Genomic DNA, 22,891 nt, shown 5'->3' with positions numbered 1-22,891 from the left:
CTCAGATAATTACAGCCCATCAGTTTAGCTTCCATTTTCTGTCTTTTATCATCATAGGTTTTAGAGGCCTCTAATTCTTGTCTCCTGGCTTCCTTTTCCCAGTAAAATATCACGCCCTACTTGGCGTTAAGGATGTTTCCTGGTCCTGATCATAACATGCAATTCTCTCCAAGACATTAGTGAATCCTCATTCTGCCTTCCCTCCTCTGACTTACCCTTCTCTCCTACTTTGAAACCGCTCCTCTCCTACCTCCTCTCTCACCCTCTCTACCTGATCTACCATCTACCTCTAGCTTTTTTTAAATCTGTGTTCTCGCTCTTATTTTCTGACCTCATATTTGTTCCTACTTATTCTGGCACTTGCTTAAAATTCCTTTGCTTCTTACTTAAGTGATGAAACTGTTGGCCTGATCTACCACCTACAACTCCTTTCCATTCCCTTGCATTCTTCTTTCTCTTTCTTTTCCAAACTCCTCTGTATTCCAAGTGAGTTGCTTTACTTCCTCCCCCTGATGTAAGTGAGGGTATTTCTGACTGACACTGGGACAGTTATCTAACAGGTGCCCATTACAGTACAAAACTTCAGAAAAGACTGAAGAAACATCAGGTAAAGCATTTTCTGCTTTGAGAACAGAGAAGTCTCAATAAAGAGGAGATTTTCAGCTAATTCACCTGCTAAAGTATCAACAGAACTTAAAATTTTGTTTTTCTTCTTTTTTTTTTTTTTTTTTTTTTAATGGAGGAATGCTTGGAAAGTTTATGGGAAGTGATACAAGTATATGCCTGACATTGTGTTTTTCAATGCAAAATGCTGATAAAAAATCTTAGGAGAAAAACATTGTCACTTGCAAGAAAATTTCACTCTTGGGTAAGCACCCAACTTGGATATTTTTGGCACAAGTCAGCAATCTCTGGCAAATATTGAAAAATGAAGGTAGAAGCTTATCAGTGAGCAGGAAAGCCTGGTGGCTTTTTGGGATGTATTAAAAGGTCACAGCTGGCACAGTCCTCTCCTGTGCCACTTCTGAAGTTCTTCAGTGTGCTGGACCCTAAATGAGCTTGGAAAATATATCCCGAGCAATAATCATCTTTCTGAATATTAAGGGTGGGGAAGCTTGAAGGCAGGTGGGTAAAGAGATCCACCCATCAGGAAGGGATCACATCTGTCACAGTGTGATTCTTGGGGTGTCCTGTGCAGGGCCAGAAGCTGGACTCAATGTGGGTCCTTTCCCACTCAGGAGATTAGTGAGGTATGTTGGTGACATTGCCAGAGGGAATTCCACGATCCTTGTGCCCAAGTTATGTCACTTCTATACCCAGTTCCTTCTATGTGGGAGCAGCAAACTTCCCTGGCATAGTGAGTTGCTCAACTCTTACAGGTTTTCTGGTTGGTGTTATCAAAAATGACAAATCTCATAATCTGCCCCCTGAAAACACCTCTTCTGAGATGTTATCCAGGCCCAACACTTTTAGAAGTGATAGCTAAAAGGCTCAGAGTGTTGCAGCACTTGAAAACAGACACATCCAGCAGTTAAAGCCCCATTCCACTGTGCTCATAAATATTTACCTTCTCTAATGCAGTATTTTTAATTTACATATCTCAGTGCTTAGGAGGCTGAATTATGACAGAATTGGGAAAACCCAGGATTTTAAAAATATATTTTATGAGATCATCAACAAGCTGGATGGGGACCAGGCTCAACCAGAGACTAGCTCAGCCAAACTGTAGTAAAGGTGGTCCCTTGTTTCAATCTGTCTTCATATGCAAGCCCATTAGAATAAAAACAGGCAAAAATAATTGTCATGGAGATACTATTTAGGAAGTCTGCTTCAGATCCTTGTCATAAGTAATTATTTCTCTCTGTTGTGATCTATCTCTGCTGTCTACCATTCCAAAGAAAAGGTCAGCCCAACGCTGCCAAGGCACTGAGCAGAACAAGGGGCTGTGTTTAAAGGTATCTGCTTGAAGACAGGGTTCAGATAGTAATTCAGGTGATTCAAAATGTATTTGTAGTTTGTAAGTGGTGACAAACTAGCAACAAAACATGGCACTGGTAGGGGGGGTGTATAATTCAGTAGGATATCAGTGGGAGAAAAGGGGGAAAACAAGCTTTAAAATAATCTGAATGTGCTAGAAGTAATAACAGCTAAATTGTGCCCTTATTTCTATTTCATAATTGCTGTTTGGCCCAGACACATTCGTAGGCTGTGACTGCAGGCCTTGTAAAGACTCTTAGGGTTCATCCCAGACTAACCAATATAATCTGCTCTTTTAAAGAGGTCCAGCCACAAGGCTGGGCAGGCAGAAGAGCTGACTCTTCAGGCTTACTGGGGATTTACACAGGGTCGCAATTTTCACTGTCATGTTCTCTTGGCTCTGTGGTGAGAAACTGTTCTTGTCTTAGTAGCAATTTTTCTATTCTTTGCACGAGACAAGGTAGGAAATCTTGTTTCCGTGTGCTGGGTTACACGTGTCTCTTACAGCTGCTCTTCACTCTGCCATCAGACAGGCAAGGAACAGTCAAAGTATTTTTTTTTTGTGTAAGATACTCAGAGAGAATTTCTAAAAGGAAAACCATTTTGAGTCTGATTCAGAGGCCTTAACATAGACATCTAGTGCTTTTGAAACACTCTGTGGTATCCAAAACTTCTGCAAGGGCATGGCAACTTTGACGTGGACCTTTCTGACATCTCTACCTTTCTGAAGCTACAGCTGGAGGCCTGAAGGGGCACTTCAGGGCATCCTGAATGGCCCCAAATCTGTCTATAGGCACCTTAATCAAATATTAAAAATGTACTACTAGGTTTTTTGAATGCATCCAGGTAGAGAGCACTGCATTTATTTCTGCATTTATTTGTTGGAGCTCATGGGGTTCTTATCTACCCTCTTGTCAAAACCTCTTTCCCAGCCCTGCTATCTGCTTGTCACCTCCGCCCAGCTATGTGCTTACACCTTTTATATTTAACATTCCCTAGTGAGAACTGTGTATTATAAAATGCAGCTGCAGGAACGGACAGCTAGGTTATTTTTTATTGTATGTACATCCAGTATAGAAATGAAAAGTAGTCCATTTCTGAACTGCAGTACAATGAGGACTCTGCCACAAATCAGATTCTCTTGTAAACTCCTGCACCACAAACTCTGCTAACCTTCAGCTGTCAATATTTGAGGTGGAATATTGATTTAAAGGTTTTAGCTCAGACATATGGCACACAGGAAAAGCACTGTGTTCATCATATATGGGATTCGTCTGATGTCAATTTAGGAACCTAAGTTAGGTGTCTGCTCTGAACTGCTCTTTTAGGTCTTGCCTACAGATACAGACTCCTTAGAAGGTTGGTTAGTGTTGCCTTGTAAACTTAAGAGTGGGATTCAATTCCAGTTAAGGGCATCTAAATCCAGATGTCAACTTATAAATATGCTCATGTGAGGTAGCATGAGCTACCTCACACGAGCATATTTATGTGATGTTTACGTCACATAAACAATGTGATGTAAACATACACATTAATTCAGTCAGTGCAATCAAACTGATACCATTGATTTCTGTCAGTGGAATCTAACTGATACCATCAGTGAGAACCAGAAAGCTTCAGGGTGGTCAGCTTAAGTGATGTGTAGGCTCCACTGATGTATTGGTTAGGTTTCTGTCCGCTTAAATGGGAACTCGGATATTTGGCACATATCCAGACAACTGTATGTGAACTCCTTCTAATCTCAAAATTTATCTTTCTTATGTATTAGATTCCATAACTACAAGTGTCTAGTGGGACTTGGGATGTCCAAGTGATCTGCCGTTCACAAGGATCCAGAAGATATAATGCAGGACACTGACAGGGAGATCATTCTGGATTGGCAGTTGGAGGTCAAGCAGAATATCATCAGGGTATTTCAAATGGTACTAAATATCTTTGATGAGGGTGGTAAAACATTGACACAGGTTGCTCAGAGAGATGGCAGATGCCCCAACCCCAAAAACATTCAAAATCAGATTGGATGGGGCTCTGAGCAGCCTGGTCTACTGGAAGGTGCTTGTGATACCAAATAATGACTGAGGTTATGATCATAGATGCACTCTATCAGATATTTGCTTTTTCCCAGGCAGAACTGACCATTATCTTTCATGGTGTTTGTTTATTTCATAAAATGATGTGGAAACCAAGATTCTGAACCAAGAATTTATAACATGATGGACTTTACAAGATACAAGACTTAATTAGTAATTATGCTGGGACAAACATGGGGACCATAATTGGAAATTAGTGTGAGAAAAGATCATAAGACTTGGTCCAGAGAGAAAGGTAAAGAGACCACTAGCTTTATTTGTTGCTGGGTTTAGCACCTGGTTTATTAAAATTAGAAGGTATAAAGTTACTTCATTCCTCATTAATGGTACTGTAACCCCAGTGGAATCACGCTGGAAGCACACAATTTGTCTCTACACTTGTTATTATTTCCACCTTGGCAGATTATTGTCACTAAAAGCAATACTCGGGACATGCTGAACGCTGGCATATAAAATCCAGAGAACAGCATGTCCAAGGTAGCAAAGGCTGAATGCTGCTACATCCATATGTTTCAACAGAATTAGTGTTTTTTAAGGAAAATGGATAATTTGGTTCTTTGGACTATTCAGTTTAAAATACAAGTTTCCATCTAACATCTTTGAAGCCACAGCAGATTGTTAAGGTTCTTTATCTGACTCACACTTACTCATAAAAAAGGAAAATGGGGATGAGAAATTAAAGGTAACCCTCTCACTCTGCTCATCTATTCCAAATGTCATGAAATGCAATAAAACTGAGGTGCTCTGCAGGCTGGCCCCTTCTCACCCATCTGCTGGCTGACTGCATGTCTCAGCAACTGAGTAGAGTAGGGGGGTGTGACTTCCAACCAAGAGAAAGTTCACTCCAATACTCCACCACCAAGGTTCATAGAGTCAAGTGGGGTGGAATTTGCTCCTGAACAGAAGACAGGCATTAGAGCATCAGCCAGAAGGGCATCAGCCTGGTGCTGGGCATGTTGAATGCCAAAGGGCTGAGACCAAGGGCTTGTTGTTGGTCACACAGGGGTCCCAGCTCATGTGTTGTCAGCCACAAGTGCTTTGCCTCCATCTCTCAGAGACAGGGGAAAAAAAATCTGGTAAAGCGAATGCCTGGGAGTGAGTGCTCCTGCCAAATGTCTGAAAAATGGGGTAACAAACGGAGAATGCTTATTGTTAGGAAAGCAGGGGAATAGTCGCATGTGTGTTGCTCAAAGCTATCAAAAGATGCACAGAAAGAAGGTGGGGATGAGGAGGCACTGGCAGAGGCTGCCCAGAGAAATTGTGGATGCCCCAATCCCAATTCAGTGCCAGGTTGGATGGGGCTCTGATCAACCTGGTCTAATGGAAGGTGGGGCAGGGGGCTGGAACTACATGATCTTTAAGGTCTCTTCCAACCCAAACCATTCTATGATTTTATGAGTTATTGTCCCTCAGCTCAGACGGCTCATACCTGGATTTCAGGAACAATAGGACCTTTCTCTGAGCAGGAAGTTGCAAAAGCAGTGAGCGGAGAAGGAGAGACCACAGGGTTGGGCCGGGCGAAGTTACTGAGGTCACAGCTTGGGATCTCATTCTCTTCGTGCCTCATGACTATGGTTTCCATCACAAAGAAACGATCCCACGGCAACCACAGCGTGTGCTCCTGGGTGATGAAGGGAGCCCGCTCAAAGTGCAGGATAATGGAGATTCCACCAATGGTAACAAGATCAAAGCTGTTTTAAGAGATGGAATACAAAATTAGTGCAAGCACTACCCCAACTGCTTGTTTCAACTCCCTAGCAAGGACCCCAGAAAAACAATTGCAAGAAATGTCATCAGTCTTATTTTATGAACCTAAAATCTGCAGCCCAAATAGGGTTTACCTGAGTAACAGAAAGTGTTGGAGAGGGGAGTCCAAGCTCAGCTTCTTTGTCCTCATGTATATTGAAATCATACCCATCTCTTCTTTGAAACATGTTTATCTTTATTGGTGCTTTTCTAGCACCAACTTATTTTGGCCATATATACTAGTTTTGTTTTTTTTTGTTTGTTTTGTTTTTTTTAACATAGAGATTATCCAAACAAATGCACAGATTGGATCAATTCACGTGATGAAGTAAACTACTTGGCAAGAGGTTTCTCTGACACATCCCCATATGAATTGTCTTGGCATCTCTGCTAACCTGACTAATACCTAATGCAGCCCAGGGAACACAGAGAGCCCAGTCATGGACTGAACCTTGTCTACTAGAAATACATACAGTGCAGGGTGTCTGTGTGCCACGGCACTCTGCACACCATCTTTTTTGACTCTTAAACATTTAGAGCAGGGCAGATGAATCACTGCCTGTGGTCTCTGACTTCACCCTAAGCTACCGCCTGCCAAGTGGCTTATCTGCCTGCGTTAGTGTTGGATAACAGACAGCCTTCCAGAGCTGTGTGAAAAAATGTTACCTTGATAAGGAAAATGTTCATCCTCTGGATGAAAAGATGTTGGGATAAGGTTCTGGTAGTTTTCTTAGTTTTGTATTTAAACTTAATACCTTGTCACAGATGGAGATTTTATCAAGTACCACAGGGATATATCTACTATGCATAGACACAAAAAAAGAGGTGTTAAGTAAGAAAGGAAAGGATTTCAACAGAAATTGACGACCTCTTGTTTTTGCTCCTTTGTGTTTTTCTCGCTGTCTCTTCAGTTGCAATGCCAAACGTGCTTCAGGCAAAGAGAGTTTTCTCATCCCTGCTTCTCACTTTCATGCTTGGTACTGCTGTATGCCACTCTCACTGAGAGTTCATGCATGTGATCAGACACACTGGTTTCAGCAGAGCTGCTCATGTGCTTAAAGAGCTACAAGCTTAAGTGCTTCTCTGGCTGAGAACTGGGATCTGAAACACTCTTGATTGCCCAAAGCCGACTTGATGCACCTTGTAAATACATGGTAAGAAAGAAGGTGAAAAAAGTATCTAAAATTATTTTTTAAAATTAATTGTGAGTCTTTCAGATTGGGTGCAAAATCCCAGAGGAGCAACAATGGGCATGAACTATTTCTAAAAAAAGTCTTTGTCAAGCAATCGTTTTTATTTCATGGTTTATGGACTGAGGTGCCATTTAGGAAATAGAATTATGAAAAGGTTATTCATTAAAGAATGTTGAATTGAGTCCATGAGAGGAAGTGGAAAGCACTTCAAAAAGCCAAAGCCATGTTTATTCTACCACTCAAGTTGGGGCATCATGTTCCCAGACCTATGGAGCTTGGCTTGCAGCAGCCTCAGGAGTAACCTGCTGGTCCCTGCCAGCAAAGCTGCACAACGTTTGTATCCTGATGTGAATGTTTCTAACAGTCAATTAGCGTTTGGCAACTCCTTCAGCTGGGAGGGAGATGCTTGCTCTGCATGGATCCGGGCACTGAAAGGGCCAACAGGAGGGAGGAAATAAACATTACAAATGATTCTCAACAAGTTTTTAGGCAAGTTGGAAGAGGTCTTATTTGCAAACACCTTTGTTTCATCCCTTTGGCTTCACTGAGCCTGGATCAGGGATGGAGTCTGCTGGGGGAAATGGCTTCTCCTGCATCCTCAAAACAGGACGCAGAAGGGAAAGCACCACCTCCATGTCAGCTGTGAAAACAGAACCATGCAGTATTTTTTAGCAAGCAGTGTGGCTCACAAGCTGGTTTTCCCGGAGCCCCAGGGTGCAGCTTTCAAGTTACCTTGATGAACTGAAAAAAAGGTAAACCCAAAAACAAACAGAAAAAACCAAACTGGAAACCTCCCAGTTTCCTTCAGTGAAATTAAATTTAACAAAAGGAAAACTGTCCTGGGATTGAAGGAATAAGATAATTTTATTTCTGTTTTTGCTGCTCATCTCTGATGTATTTTTTATCACTCTGTAAAAATCATACTTGTTGTACAGTTGTTTTGTTGCTTTTCTTTAAAGACTCTGGAGAGACAAGCTGAAGGATGAAATTATCTATTTATCCAAAGCAGGCTCAAAAAATAAAAATCCCACAGGAAAGTGTAACCCTTTCTCATCTCTCTTCTCTGAAAGTTCATTGTTTTTGGTATTTCTGAGAAAGCCATGCAAAACGTGCTGAATGCAATATGGAAGAAGTCTGGAGACTGTTGCTGTTTTATTAACAGTTGTTCCTACAACCCAGGGATACTAAGGACTTGCAGCCTCTCTAAACTACCACTTTAATCAAATGTAAAACTTTATTTAAAAATGTGGTTTATAATCCAGTACTGATGCTTTGAACTGCCTGTTAACTTTGCTTTACAGAGAAATGCACACAACAGAGTAGTTTGAGAGTTGTCACTTTATATTTATGCCCTGTTATACAAACAAAGCCTCTGGTGCAGCAATTAGGCTAAAAACATATGCAAGCCTTGAAGTTATAGGAGTTTTGCTCAGTCTAAGTAATGTGACTTAAACAGGACCAGGGTTTCACTGTTTCAGGCTGTATCTGAGCAATGTTATAGGAGAGACCTGGAATAAAGTGAGTCCCCATACAGAGGTGAAAAATTTACCTCACTGTAATTCTAAAACTGAAATTTTACTTACTCATTTGGAGACTTTATCATGCCAAAAAGAAACCCCAAAACCCCCAAACCTAGAGCAACAAAATCAGCTTAGGAACTAATCTAGCTAAACTGATGCAATTGTATCTTTAAATTCCCTTACTTTAAAACCCCAGTTATTTTCCTGCTATCAGTAAACTGATTTACTAAATCAATTTAAGGCAACTCAGTGCACATTTTCAAGAATAGATATTCCTATGGTGAATATGCCAAATAATAAACCTGCTGAGTTTTATGCAGTTATCTCATGACCCCTGGAACAAGGTAACTGCTTGCATGTGTGCTCCCATTTATTCTCCAAACCAGGATGACACGGAAGGTGGGAGAGATGACCCTGTATGACTGTGCACTGCTCTGGACTGGGAATGCTCTGGACTGCATGCAGCCTGCCAGTGTAGCTCAGGAGAACCTGCTTCTTGTCTAAGAGCATCAATTTCTTACAACAAACTTGACCCAATTGCATGAAAGGTTTGCTGTACAAAAGCTGATGAGACATGCTCTATTAAAAAAAACTACTCAAACCCATAGAAAAGATAATAGAAACTGGAATAGCATTAATTCTTTACATGATTTTGAAAGTTCTTTAAAAATAGTATTAAATAAATACTACAAAAATCAGTAAGGAACACAAGTAAATGTTAACTCTCTTTCACAGGCTGGTTCTCTAGCCTGGGAAAGTCAAGAGATGCATCTAATGGTATCCACTAAATCAGCAGTGTGGCTGGGATTAGAAATTAGGGATGTCTGACAACACTTTCTGCCTTGACAAATTTTAGCTTGAATGGTCTTATATAGTTCAAGGTAATTTACAGACAACTGAGGAAGTCACTGGACTCAAGGATGGATTTCATGGGACTTTGAGTGACCTGGTCTAGTGGGAGTTGTCCCTGCTCATGGCAGGGGAGTTGGAACCAGATGATCTTTAAGGTCGCCTCCAACTCAAATCGTTCCATGGTTCTATGGATTTTGGTGCATGGCAGGGGAGTTGGAACCAGATGATCTTTAAGGTCGCTTCCATGGTTCTATGGATTTTGGTTTCTTTAACTTGCCCATTTATGGACAAGTGGTTTTTGTCCACAGAGTACCTACAGAGTACACAGATGCACTGATGTGCCTATTCATTTGAGAAAATACCTGCATGTATCCCTTAGCCAAGTTAGAAGGTATATTCATTATTCTGCAGGCTCAACACTGCAACCGGAAAATTTGTTTGATGTTTGTGCTTCTACAGGTTTCTGTAGAAGCAGATTGACTTGAGAGGAAGATGAAAAAAGTAAAATCAGAAGAGCTGACACCACAGAATCAGGGGATACACTGACCCCCACCAGCTGCCTACAGAAATCACAGCTTTGGGATGAATCCCACTTGGTCACAGATTCCTTGCTCTGAGACAGCTGATCTCTGTCATTTTTATCACTTAGAGCTGAGTATCTACTGGGGGCTGAGTCAGCAAACTGCAGCCCTGAGCTCCTTGAAACTAATTTAGCTTCTGGAGGCTGGCAGCCACTTCAAGGAACCAGGAGTCCACTGAAGCCTAGTGGAGCATACTGATGCTCTGGCCGCATTGCCTTCTGCCCTGTGCCCTGGCTCAGCTGGACCTTGGCAAGGACATAGCATGGAAGGAGCACCCCTAGCTTAAACTGCCAGTAGAAGTAGATTTGTAGTGGGGGGGTTTACCTCTCACCACCCAAGAATCAGAAAGAAATAGTTGATTGAATAACACAAAGGTCTGGAGTCTGGATAGCAGCAGTCACCTCCATGCTCTGTCCCTTTAGCTTTCATGTTTGCTGGCTAGAGGTCCAGTTTACAATAGGGACCCTCTGTGCTAGGTACAGAACAACTGCAATGCAAAGAGATTGCTTCTTTCCTCAGAGTACTTGTAATCTAAATTAATGATTACCTGCTGCAGTTGGGTGTTGTATACACACAAGGAAACAGATAGAAAAAAAGGTTATGGCAGGCATTGTTGTCCAGAAATCTTCTAGTCATATTTATCTGTTCTACTGGATACAGATTTTGTGCTGGTCCATACACAGCAAGCTGATCATGAGAGTGTGATTTGGATCCCACTTTCCCACAAAGTAGAATTAGTAAGGTTGCCAGAGATAACCTTAAGCACAAATCTTCAAATTTCCTCCTTTTTGCAGTAATGCCTAAGCTACTGGCAATAAGAAGACACCAGCTATAGGGGTGTCCTTTTCCTGGAATGCCTCTTTATCATCTGCATTTTATTGTTGGAGTATTGAAGAGTTGGAGCATCACTTGGAAAGCCTCCCAGTCCCCACCAGTGTTACAGTAGGTGCAAACATCCCTGAGTGTGAACAGGACAGCATCAAGCACACGTTGCTAGCACATGTTCTTTTTCACTACAATTCCATCTGTTTCTCTGGCCAGCTCAAATGAAAGTTGTGGATTGGAGAGGTGCTAAAATCCATAAATCCTCTCCCAAGTGCTAGTGGTTAGTAGTCAATACGTAGAGCATATGCAGCTGGAACCCCTTCTGTTATGTTTTTGTTCTTAAAAGAAAGGGAGCCAATTAGCACTGACAAACAAAAGATAAGATGAAAGGCATTCCCAATTTGCACTGCTTTTCTTTTGGTTGAGCATGATTGCTCAGATTCTGCCTCTAACACAACCATAATCTTAATGACTTCCTCCTAATAATTTCAACACGAATTAGCAAGAATAGATCTGCTGGGAGAAGGAGACATCTTTTTATATGCATGGGCACTGTGTTACCAAATTGCTGGCTAAAGATTCTAGGTGATATCACCAAGTTAATAATAATAAATAATGAAGAGAAGAGGCTATTCATTTGTTAGGGAAGTACAAGGATCATCAAGTCAAGCTGCCTTACCCGTTCAGGGCGGATCAAATGAAATCACATTATTTAGGGCATTGTCCAAATGCCTCTTGAACACTGACAGGCTTGGGACATTGAATGCCTCTAGGAATGCTGAGGTTACATTTGGTGTTGGTGGCCTCGTGTCCAACTGCAGTGTGAGCTACAGTTGAGCTTCTTGGGGGGCAGGAAGCCAAGCCAAAACCTGAGGCAAGAGGCAGGGAACTACAGAGAGACCACATGGAGAGACGACAGGAGCGGACAACTCCAGACTTTCCCCTGCTTAGATTGTGAGTGGATAAATGTTCAGGGTTTCCTTTGTCCAGGGTCCCTCCTTGCAGGCATCAGCTTGCGCTGTTTTGTTATTTAGTTATTGCACCAAGATTAAATTGTTTTAGGGATCTGGATATCTGAGACACTGCTAGGGGAAACCTGAGGTCTAGTGGGTAAGGAACCTCGGTGTGACTGTGTGAGTGTGGGATGTGGCTTCAAAGGGACTTTGGTCCCAGCTCAGGTGGTGCCAGTGTGACTGCCGGAGTGGCTTCTGGATAGTTGGATAGGGAAGTTTCCTTAACTGGAAGCCTGTTTCAGTGTTTAAGCACCCTCTCAGCTAAGAAATGTTTCTTCATGTCCAGTCTAAATCTCCCCTGGTGCAGTTTTGAACCATTCCCATAAGTCCTGTCAGTGGATACCAAGGAAGTGAGCTCAGTACTTCCCTCTCCACACTTGCTCCTCAGGAAGCTGTAGGAAGCAATGAGATCACCCTTCAAGTCTCCTTTTCTCTGAACTGAGAAACTCGGAGTCCTCAGATGCTGCTCACAGAATATTCCTTCCAGCCTTGTCACCACTTTCTTGCCCTCCTCTGGACACACTAAGGGACCTGAACACCCTTCTTAAATTGTGGGGCCCAGAACCGCATGCAGTGTTCAGGGTGAGGCCGCACCAACACTGGATACAGCAGGACCACCACCTCTTTGACTGGCTGGTCATGCTGTGTTTGATACACCACAGGATGGGGTTTGTCCTCTTGCCTGCCAAGACATACTGCTCTAACACTTTCTATTCAGCTGTTGCTGGCCAGCACCCCCAGATCCCTGTCTGCAGGGCTGTTCTCCAGCCACTCCTCTCCCAGTTTATACTTGTGCCTGGTGTTACTTTGTTCCAGGTGCAGAAAATCCAGCATTTTGAATTTTTAAAATTCATCCCATTCATCACAACCCAATGCTCCAATATATCTAGATCCCTCTGCAAGATCTCTTGTCCCTCAGGAGCATCATGAGTACCTCCCAGTTTGGTACCATCAGCATCTTGCTAATGGTGCATTCAACTCCTGCATCCAGGCTGATGATAAATACATTGAACAAGACTGGCCCTGGAAATGAAGAGCAAGGAATAGCACTGGGGACCGGTCACCAGCTAGATGCAGCCCCAAAACAACCAACAATAATGCACCAACATCTTCAAAAGGCATGAATAATAAACGTGCTCTTGGGAGGAGCTTCTCTTTAGTGGTCATGGCAATAATGCTCTTACTGCCGCCTGAACACTGTAAATTCCATACAGACATCCTACCTGCCATCTTGTCTGCTGATTGTGTATCCAAACAGAGGATTGTTGACAAAGCTGATGTTGACTCCAACTAAAGGGGTCCCATCTGCTGTCATCACCTGGCCTCGAATCACACATGCATGTCTGCAAGAAAGAGAAAAATGATAAGAAATAGTAATTCTTTTTGACAAATGCAGTTTCTTCCTCTGTTGATGTGGCTGGGAATTCCTATGGATTAGAAAGCCAAGGCCTTTATAACCTGTGAAGCTGGAGGCCATGCCGTGTGTTTTGATGGTGTCATGCTGCCCTTGAAAGCTTTCTCAGGCATTGTGTAAAAACCTTGGATAATCAAAGTGAAGTTTACAATTACCCTACTAAACAAAAGCAACTGCTGCAGCATATACTTAATTAAGTATAAACTTCTGTAGGATTCACAACATCACACTGGAATTTCACAGAATCTCCTGAGATGGAAGGGCCTCAGAAGGATCATGGAGTCCAGCTCCTGGTCCTACACAGAACAGCCCTCAAATCATACCATGATCTTGGAAGTGTTGTCAAAACACTTCTGCAACTCTGGCAGGCTTGGTGCCATGACACTCCTCAGGAGCCTCAGGAGGTGGTTCCAGTGCTCAACCACCCTCTGAATGAAGAACCTTTTCCTAACAGCCAGTAGTGTCTTAACAGTATTGCCCTAATTAAAAGCAAGGTGCATTTTAAAATCAAAGAGAGCTGAAAATTACCACGCAGTACATGGACATACTTAAGGCACAAAAGCTACAGAAGATCCTGACCAAGACTTGGCAGCTCATTTGTTTCCCATTTGGGAAAACCATGACACAAAATTTGCCAGGTTCAGAAAGCTTCCTTACAACCTGCCTGGGGAGCTGAGCACACTAATAGGATGAGCTTTTTCTTTCCCTCTTTTCTTCCCATGTTTGGCAGATTGCACCATTTTATAGGCTATATCTATTCCAACTACTCTGTGATCTGTAATATGCTCTTTTATCTAAGGATTTCAAGGACCTTTACAAACACTGATTAATACAGCCAGATTGGTATTTTACAGAGAGAGGAAATAAAACATGGAATGATTTTCAGTTGTCCAAGGTCAGTCAGAAAACCTGCAGTAAAGCCAAAGACAAATTTTCTTGGTTCTCATTCCAAAGTCTGTTTCCAGACTTCTAAGTCATTACTACATTGCTACCTTAGGAACTTCCCATAAAGACAAAACATCACATGTCTGTGAGAGTGTCTGAACCCAATTTTTGGCTGAAGGTAACTATTTTTCTGAGCAGCAACAGCAAATTGTAGTGTCAGTGTGCTAACATGACCCAATGAATAATTTTTCTAAGTGCTGTCCTGCCGGAGAGCAGAGATTGAAAGCCAATGTTTCTCCAGGTGCGGAACCAGATCTCAGCTAGACTAAATCATCCCAGCTGCACTTCAACAGAGCAATGGTGCTTTACTGGTTCACTGAGGCAAAGGATGATTTCTGCAATGTTTTGTAAAGATGATTTCATAAACACAGATCATTAGGGAAAGAGCCAGTTATTTTCTTACAGTCTACCTAAAAATCTGAGATTATAATGCAAGGAGATAAAGTATAACTTCTATTTAATAAAGGCTGCGCAATTTTTACATTCCACAGTACAGCAAACAGACCATTTGCCAGCGAGTCTTAAAAAAATCCTGCTGATCTAAATAGAGAGCTCCAATATTATCAAAAATTACAGCAGCAATGCCAAAATGTGTCTGCAGTCTAAGATGTGATTATATTCACATATAATTTTGGAATAGGTCACAAGAAAATTAGATACTGGAAATGATTTTTATGTCACTGAGTTTTCTCTGATGTATCATCACTGACTTAGGAGTCATGTAGGAAAATACTTGGACTAAATTTGGAGCTAATAATCCAACAATCCTGCAATGGTTTGGGCTAGAAGGGATACTAAAGATCATGTAGTTCCAAACTGCCTGCCTTCCACTAGAGTGCTTTACTCAGAGCCCCATCTAACATGGCCTTGAACATTTTCTGGGATAGGGCCAATGAGGGGAATAATATCCTTAATACTTCTTTTGCTTCTCCCATTAAGGGCTCTAACTGAGCTTTCCATATATAATAACTGGAAAACAATAATCCAGTACAGTATTATGCACATCACTCTTTAACACACAGGTAGAGCAAAACTCAAAAGGATCAAGATGCCATGGAATATGCTTGGAAAAATGTCAAAGCTTAGAATAACCCAAATGAAGTCAACAGGTCACCATCTGCAGTGCAATTTTTGTGTAAAGTGAACGTGTAAAGAGAACATTTTTGTGTAAAGAGAAGTCTTTTGTGTAAAGAGAACATCTCTGAGCCAATAGTCAACCTAGGCTCTCTCTTCCCAGTTTTTTCATGATTTGCTCCACTCTGTCCCGTCTTCTTTTCCATCCTTCAGAGAGACCAGATGATGAGTTTGAAAATGCCTTCTCTCAGCTTATCAAATGAGCTGAACATTTTGTGGAAGACAAGGAATCACCGCAAACTCTTTCATGAATACTAACACCTGAGTACAAAAGAACTGGTGTTCTGTACCACAGACTCAAGTTAACACTGCGCTACACACAACACACGTCCAGGCAGTTTTAAAGTTCTAAGTTACAGTGCAAGCAGATTGGCCTAGACCGTCAGCCCAGTAAATGGGGGATGTGCTTTATATCCACAAGCATCTGCTCCATTACATATCACTGACAGCTACTTCTACAACAAGCATCAGCACAAGGTGGGCAAACAACAAGTCTCCTCTCACCTTGGCAGCTGTAGCAAATGCATTTGACACCCCACCCTTGGAAAGAGACTCAGTTCCCATCCTGGCTGATGCTTCCCAGCACTCATCCAACACTGCTAACACACCTACGTGCTCATGGACTTGGAGGCTGTCTCTTCTCAGAGAAGCAGCTCATCAGCAAATCCAGCTGCATCCCCACCCTCCTGAGGACTGTAACCATTGCTCTATTTCCATGCTTTAAGGAAAGATGTTACCACTAAGGGGACATCATTCCCAACCCACAGCGATAAAAAGAAGATGGGGCAAGATACATAAATCTGAATCCATATAAAAGAGAGAGAGATGGAAACTGGAGGAAAACTCAAGCCCAGACTGTCTCTGATGAGTCTCAAATCTTCTACTTCCCTGGGTGATAAAATTTGTCCCACTTGAATAAAACACAGTACATTGGAAGCAGCTGGCTTCTCTAGTGTCAACATGTCTTTTCTGGAGACAAGATCGAGTGTCTACAATGGCCCAAGCCCGCCAGGAACCTGGTTAATGCTAATTTAGTCAGCTATTTCCTTCAGTTGACCTTGGTCTAAATGCAATTACCCTGCGAAGAAGTTAAGTGGTACTGCTAAGATGCTCAGCTCTGCTAGAAGGTCTCCAAATACATTTACATAAAATTATCTCTCATGTTAATAGAAGAGATTTATTCCATCAGTCCAGGCCTGCTAGTTCAGAGTGTTTTCTGCAGTTGAAGAAAATTCAATTTCTTGTAGCCTGAGCCTCATATTTTCATTAAATTATTAACAGATTCCACCTGTTGCCTCTGGTTTTTGGTTTGTTTTTGTTTGTTTTGTTTCCTTCACTACTGTTACATGAGACTGTATGGATTCTTGTTTTACAAGGAAAAGCAGTCTCCATTTTTTCCTCTTCTTTAATTAGACTTTTCCTTTAATTTTTTTTTTATTTGTCCATAAAAACTTGCTTGAAAGACCAAATCATTGTCAAAATGCTATTTACAATGCCAGATGGTGTATCAGACAATTTTACACTGCTGCTTTGCAAAGTTACCCTTTACTCCCAAGAAAATTAAATTAAGTCTTTCTGCTAAGATCTGGGCCACAGTGGCAAAACAGACAGAGGTACTCTGATGCCTTTATGCTCCTATTTCTCAGAGACAAATAAAATTTGACAGACTGTCAACAAAATTCAAGCAGACCAAACCAGCCTTAGAACAGAAGCCAGAAAAGTAAATTCCACAAAAGCCATTTCACCTCATGGGAGCACATTAAAGATTTGTCTTTAATACTAACTCTGATCCAGTGTCTCACAACCTAGACACTGGTCCTTCCAACACACTTTAGTCACAGATGTTTTCTGGTGACAGTGTGCCTGGCATTTGGAAATAAGGGAAAAATACTGTTTCTGCTGAGCATTTTTCATTGTAAGAAGAAAATTCCATGCATCCTCAATCCCACTTTTTCTGCAAGAAATGTACGTTCTTTCCTTGACTGACGATAGGTGCCATGGGAAATTTCACTCCGATTAATTTCTGTTGCTCCTCAAAATACTTCCCACATACCTCATTCTCATTTAAAGGTTTCAATGTGTGAAAATGGTTATCATGACTGCTTAGCCATCCTCAGCCAAGTTATTAATAACAAATATTTTAATTTGACATTATAAATATTTTTGAACTTACCATTTAATATTTTATTAGTATATGCAAATATACATGCATATATATAGGATTTATCCTTCTTCTCAGGATAAAACTTCAACGGAGCTCCATAGAACAAAAACCCAGAAAGTTATAATTCATTGGGAAGAATGTTATTAATGAAAAATAATCCCTACAGCCTTTCCATGTGACACCAGTCATGTCAGCTGGTCTTTTTATGTCTCTTTACTGCACCTGCAAAATGAGAATCCCCTCCTTACAGAGACATAGGAAGAATAATTGTAGTAATCTGATAATCCCTTTGCATAGGGTTTTTTACATTCTCATGGCACTCACCTGTGATCTGCTCAGTCTGATAAGTGCCTAGAAGTACAGACATGCTACAATCTCTTGTCTTTAGCCTTGGCTGTGGCCTTTTTGCTTGAGAGTAAGAGAGGGTAAAGCAAAATGTACCTCGTCCATTTTGGGTTGAATGTGCCTGTCTAATGTTAAAACAACCTCAGGGCAGTCTTGTACCAGGATAGACAGAGCACTTGGTAGAATGCCAGGTAAAAGCTAAGGGCATACAATCAAACACATGGACACAGAGAAAATGCCTGAGCTAGCAGATGAAGGACAAAAGAAGAAGAGGGAAGATCAGAACACAGAGACGTTCAAGTTCATTGCTTGTGGCAGTATTTCCTTCAAAAGCTGTCTGTAGAAACAGCCCTGCCCACTCGCCTCTTAACTGTGGAGAAAAACCTCCTGACAGTCTTTCCTTGAACTGAGTAAATTTGTCTGACTTTTTTAGTTCAGTTTAGTTGTAAGAAAAGCTTAAAGTCAAAACCTATGTACTGCTCTTAGCTGCCACCTGAATTAAGGAATTAAGGTAAGGAAAAAGAATGCAAATGATCCTTCTGAAGGTCTCCTTGTTAAAAAGAAAAAAGGCAGACTTTTATATAGGAAATGAAAATTGAAGAGGAGTCACCCAGAAAGAACCCCACAGTATCATGGACAGCACAAGTGAATTTCTGAAAGGGTTTGGCACCTGTAGGGTAGCTGGGATACAATCCTGCTGGATTTAGCAGGACTAAATGCAACAGGACATGGAACAATGGTTCTAAACTAGAAGAGGGTAGATTCACTCTAGATTTAAGGAAGAAGCGGTTTATGATAAGGATGGCAAAACACCGGCACAGGCTGCGTGGAGAGGTTGTGGCTGCCCCATCCCAGGAAACATTCAAGGCCAAGTTGGATGGGGCTTTGAGCAACCTGATACAGCTGAAGATGTCCCTACTCATGGCAGAGGCTAGATGGCCTTTAAAGGTCCCTTTCACCCCAAAATATTCTGTGATTCTAAATAATTGATTAGGCTCTTCTGAGGAGTTTGCACTAAGGGAAGCACCAGAATGCTGGTGTCAATGTGACAAAGGGACTAAATGCACTAACGTTTGACCATATCCCAAATGGGAACCTGCTAAGTGGCTCTGACTGACATGGCTTGGGACACATCCTGCCCTTCTGCTTTGTCAGCCACTGATGGACATGGGGTCCTTGAGAAGGAGAAAGGGTGACAAAAAACAAAGTTTTTTAAGAGCTCTGAACAGAATCAGTAAAAGAAAGCTAATTCTAAGTTGTTTGAAGCAAGAAACTGCACCTGCCCTGTTCGTTTAACCTACTCATTGAAGGTACTAAAAAGGTCTCATCTCTGAAGGATCAGGAGATGCTGATGACTACGTGGGCATGGTCCTTAGCTGTTAACCTTTTGCAAGAAGTCTTCTACATGAAAGACACAGCAAAGCCAAGTGAATTAAAAGCTCCAGTGAAAACCCATTACTTAAATTGCCTCAAAGACAGGAGGAAACGCTACATAATGCTCAGATACTTTTATAGATGTGGCTAATGAAGTTGGTTTTTGAAGTCAAAAAAGAAGTGCTCATTAGTCAATATTTATAATACCATCTCTAGACACAGACTTTATTCTTGCCGTCTCTTTAGATCTGGTCTAACTTGACAGTATCAACCCAGTGTTCTTCCTCTGATATTTTTAGTATACATGCAAGGACTTGGTTTTGTGATCAATTGTTGTTCAGATTCTTTGGCTTCCCACTGCATGCACCAGACTCCATTCTACTCTGTGAAGCCTTATAAACTCATGGTTCTTTAACATCTCCTTGAGCATCATCTTTTTTCAGCAGTATTAGTGACTGCTGGTTGTAGCTACTCCAAAAGGAAAAGGAGGTATCTTTATAGCGTGACAGCTTGGTAACAAAATGTAATATCCTTTGAGCACCACCTACCACTCCTAGAAACTCCATGATCATTGCTCTCACAAGAATTCCCTATTGGCTCCATTCTTGAAAGACTCAGGCCCTAATTGCTTTGAATATTTCTCCCAGGAACTGAACATTATTCACCTTCTCGATGTGTGTCCTTTTATCTTTATGACAGCACAATCTTCCTCTCTGATCTGCCAAGCAATCTGGCCACTCTTGGAAAGAGATGCCACTCCTGCCATCCAAAGCATCTTGTGTCTCTATGCCTCATTGACTCCTTATTTTTACACCTCAAGATTTCTCAGATGAGCTATAATGGTAAAGTGGGAAGGTAAGGGATATGGGAAAGCTACTCAGCAGAGGAAAAGATGCTGATGACATCTGTGGAATTGTAAAACTGCCTCCAACTGTTTAAATGAAAGTATTTTAGAACTGAGTTTTATAGGAAATGCAACACATAATAAAGTTGGGCTGTGCTTTACTGCAAAGTTTCAGTAAAGAATCCTTTTACTCACAATGTGATTGACTAATGCTTTATGAGCTGATGACTCTCTCTTTTTCTCCAGTAAAACCAAAGAAACACTCCTGCTTTGCATAAGGTATTAAAGAAACACAATCACACTCATATTTTTTAGGTCTGTACAATCCAAATCAAGTGTCCAGTAGTACATAAGGTGCAAGATAATTTTTCCACCTAATACTGAATTATGCTTAATTCATGATTTTTCAGAAGTCATTTTATAGCCATTATTTCTATGAGAGATAAAGACTTTATGCTGCTATAACTTTCAGAGATGAACAGTGTATTCATGTCAAGTCTTCACTAAAAATGACTGCAGAACTTAGTAGCTCTGTATTATTACAGTATTTTACATCTGGTATTTATTTTGTAAGCTGTGGCCACATATTCAGCTCTGCAGAAGAACAGGAATAAAAGCACTGCCTTTCATTGAATCTGAGGCACCATGAAAACAAAACCAAGCAGAAGAAGAGGAAAAATACATTATTTCCAGGTTAATTACAAAATTATCTCTCTTTTGATGATCAGAGGGGAAGTTCTTTAACTACTGATAGATTTTGTAACGATCAAAAGGAATTAGGAAAAAAATGTCCAATAAAATACAAAAGATTTTATGTTTGGGATTATAAAAGTGCTTTTTTTATACAGGAGGTTTTAGCCAATTTAGCAAATAAATACCACACTCAAAGGACAGACTCCTCCTGATATGGCAGCTTTTTTCAGAGGACAGTAACTTAAGTACTGAATAAATATTTAATCAAATAACCACATGCAGATCCAAGAGAATGCATCAACACCTACACCATAGTTTGGACTCATAAATCCAAAAGTGCACATCAGTACCTCTGTAATCTGAGAGCTACTTAAATCTCAAGCCTTCAAAACTTGCAAGCATGAAAAAAAATCCTAATGAGCTGTTTTCTGCACACTCCAAGAGCTCCTTGGGACACAGGTATCACCTGAGACCTTTTAATTCCAGGTGCAGCATAGTGCAGTGTTTCTATCAGTTGCCTCACTGGGTCTTGGAAGCATGCCCAAATCACACTAGGAAGATCCTACTCCTTCCCTTGTGCTTGGTCATAAATATCTAACATTTTAAAACTATTTTCAAAAAGCTGCAGCCAAGTTTCTCTAACAACTGTACACAGGACTTAATTACAGAATCCTTAAGGTTGGACAAGACCTCGAAGATCACTGAGTCCAACCAAATTCCTTTCACTGACAGTTACAAAAAAGGAATATAATTACATCATAGTTGCACTACCTATGTAATGAAAAGAACATAAATATGGACAAGAGCTTTGCTTCCATGAAGTCTTGCAGGTACAAATTCCACAAAGTTGATGTAAGTAGGTGCATATATTGCATTAATTTACTATATGGAAATAATGTTATGCTAAACTTAAAATCAGAGGGCAAACATTGGAAAGGAAAATAAGCCCTGTACATAGGAAAGGTAAATTTTAAAATTATGCTTTGCTCTTAATCCCTCTTGAAGGGATTAATTACCAAAATAAAAACCAGTAAGTTTTTAAAGAACTATGACTTGTACCTAATAAGGAGTTCATATGAATAGAAAGCATCAAAAGAAGAAGGATGTCTTCGGAAGACAATAATGCTGGGAAGAAGAGGGTTTGAAGTGTTTGCTGTGTTAGCCTAGTTTAAAATATGGGAAAATATGACCTTGCTTCCATCAGTGTAGGTACCATGCTGTGCCACGAGTGCTCACCCTCAGAACACTGGATGCTGTGTTATTTCCATGACACAGATTTAAACAGATGCAGCATTCCAAGCTGTCCTAACCCACGGAGCTGCTGTGCTCCCTAAGCTCCTGTATTGCTTCTGGGTATCTGTGTTCAGTGGGTGCATCTGACCCAGAGAATTTCCTGCTGCTGAAGGGAACTGCATCTGCCTGGAGCTGAACCAGAGTCATGGGCTGGACTAGCCAGCTCAGGAAAAATCATCAGGATTAAAGTTACACCTGGTAAGTTTTGGTTCTTTGACCTCTAACTTTGTTTTCAACTAAAGAAGTGTTTCTTAGGTCACTGTAGCAAAGTTACACTTGATGGAAAAACACAGAAAAGACAGAGCATCTTGATTTCCTTGGGAAGAAACCTCAGAAAGATCTGCTGGGGTGAATCCACAGCCCTCCATGAATGGGACAAAATGTATGAAAAGGAAAGAGAAGATGCTTTGAACACAAAGAATCAGAGAATGGTTTGTGTTGGAAGGGACATTAAAGACCATCCAGCTCCAATGCCCTCCCATGGGAAGGGACACCTTTCACCAAATCAGGTTGCTCAGAGCCTCATCCAACCTGACCTTGAATACTTCCAGGGATAGGGCAGCCACAGCTTCTCTGGGCAAACTCCCTCAAGGATACCAAGAAAACATAACAACGTTCTTCAAAATCACTTAGGAATGACCAGGACTACCCGGATCAGTAAGGTAAACTGTTCTGCCAGGCACACGGGGGACACAGGAAGTCTGAGTGACATGTTTACAGATACCTTGTCATTCAGTAGTGGGAAAAAATGTACAAAGTTAATTCTGATCAGAATTTTAAATCATCAAAACCAGCTTTGTACAGACTACTGACCTGAGGGCAATCAGGGACTACTCTTGCAGCTAATAACAAATGCTGCTCTCTGATGTTTCATGTAACTCAGATGGT

At 41.2% G+C, this 22,891-nt stretch overlaps 1 protein-coding gene across 1 annotated transcript in view; it reads right to left on the bottom strand.

Moving 5' to 3' along the window:
• TENM4 (teneurin transmembrane protein 4) overlaps positions 1–22,891 on the bottom strand; it is a 589,520-nt gene that overhangs the window by 65,368 nt on the left and 501,261 nt on the right. Inside the window, exons 18-19 of the mRNA XM_041483687.1 lie at positions 13,021–13,140; positions 5,497–5,758 (exon numbers count right to left, since the gene is read on the bottom strand). Of these exons, the coding sequence (XP_041339621.1) occupies positions 5,497–5,758; positions 13,021–13,140 (382 nt within the window). The remainder of the gene's footprint in view (positions 1–5,496; positions 5,759–13,020; positions 13,141–22,891) is intronic.

The sequence above is a fragment of the Pyrgilauda ruficollis genome, unplaced genomic scaffold, assembly GCF_017590135.1.
Source record: "Pyrgilauda ruficollis isolate IOZ18807 unplaced genomic scaffold, ASM1759013v1 scaffold60, whole genome shotgun sequence".
Taxonomy (NCBI): Eukaryota; Metazoa; Chordata; class Aves; order Passeriformes; family Passeridae; genus Pyrgilauda; species Pyrgilauda ruficollis.
Note: the sequence above shows the minus strand (reverse complement) of the source record. Positions and strands in the feature narration are given on the sequence as shown.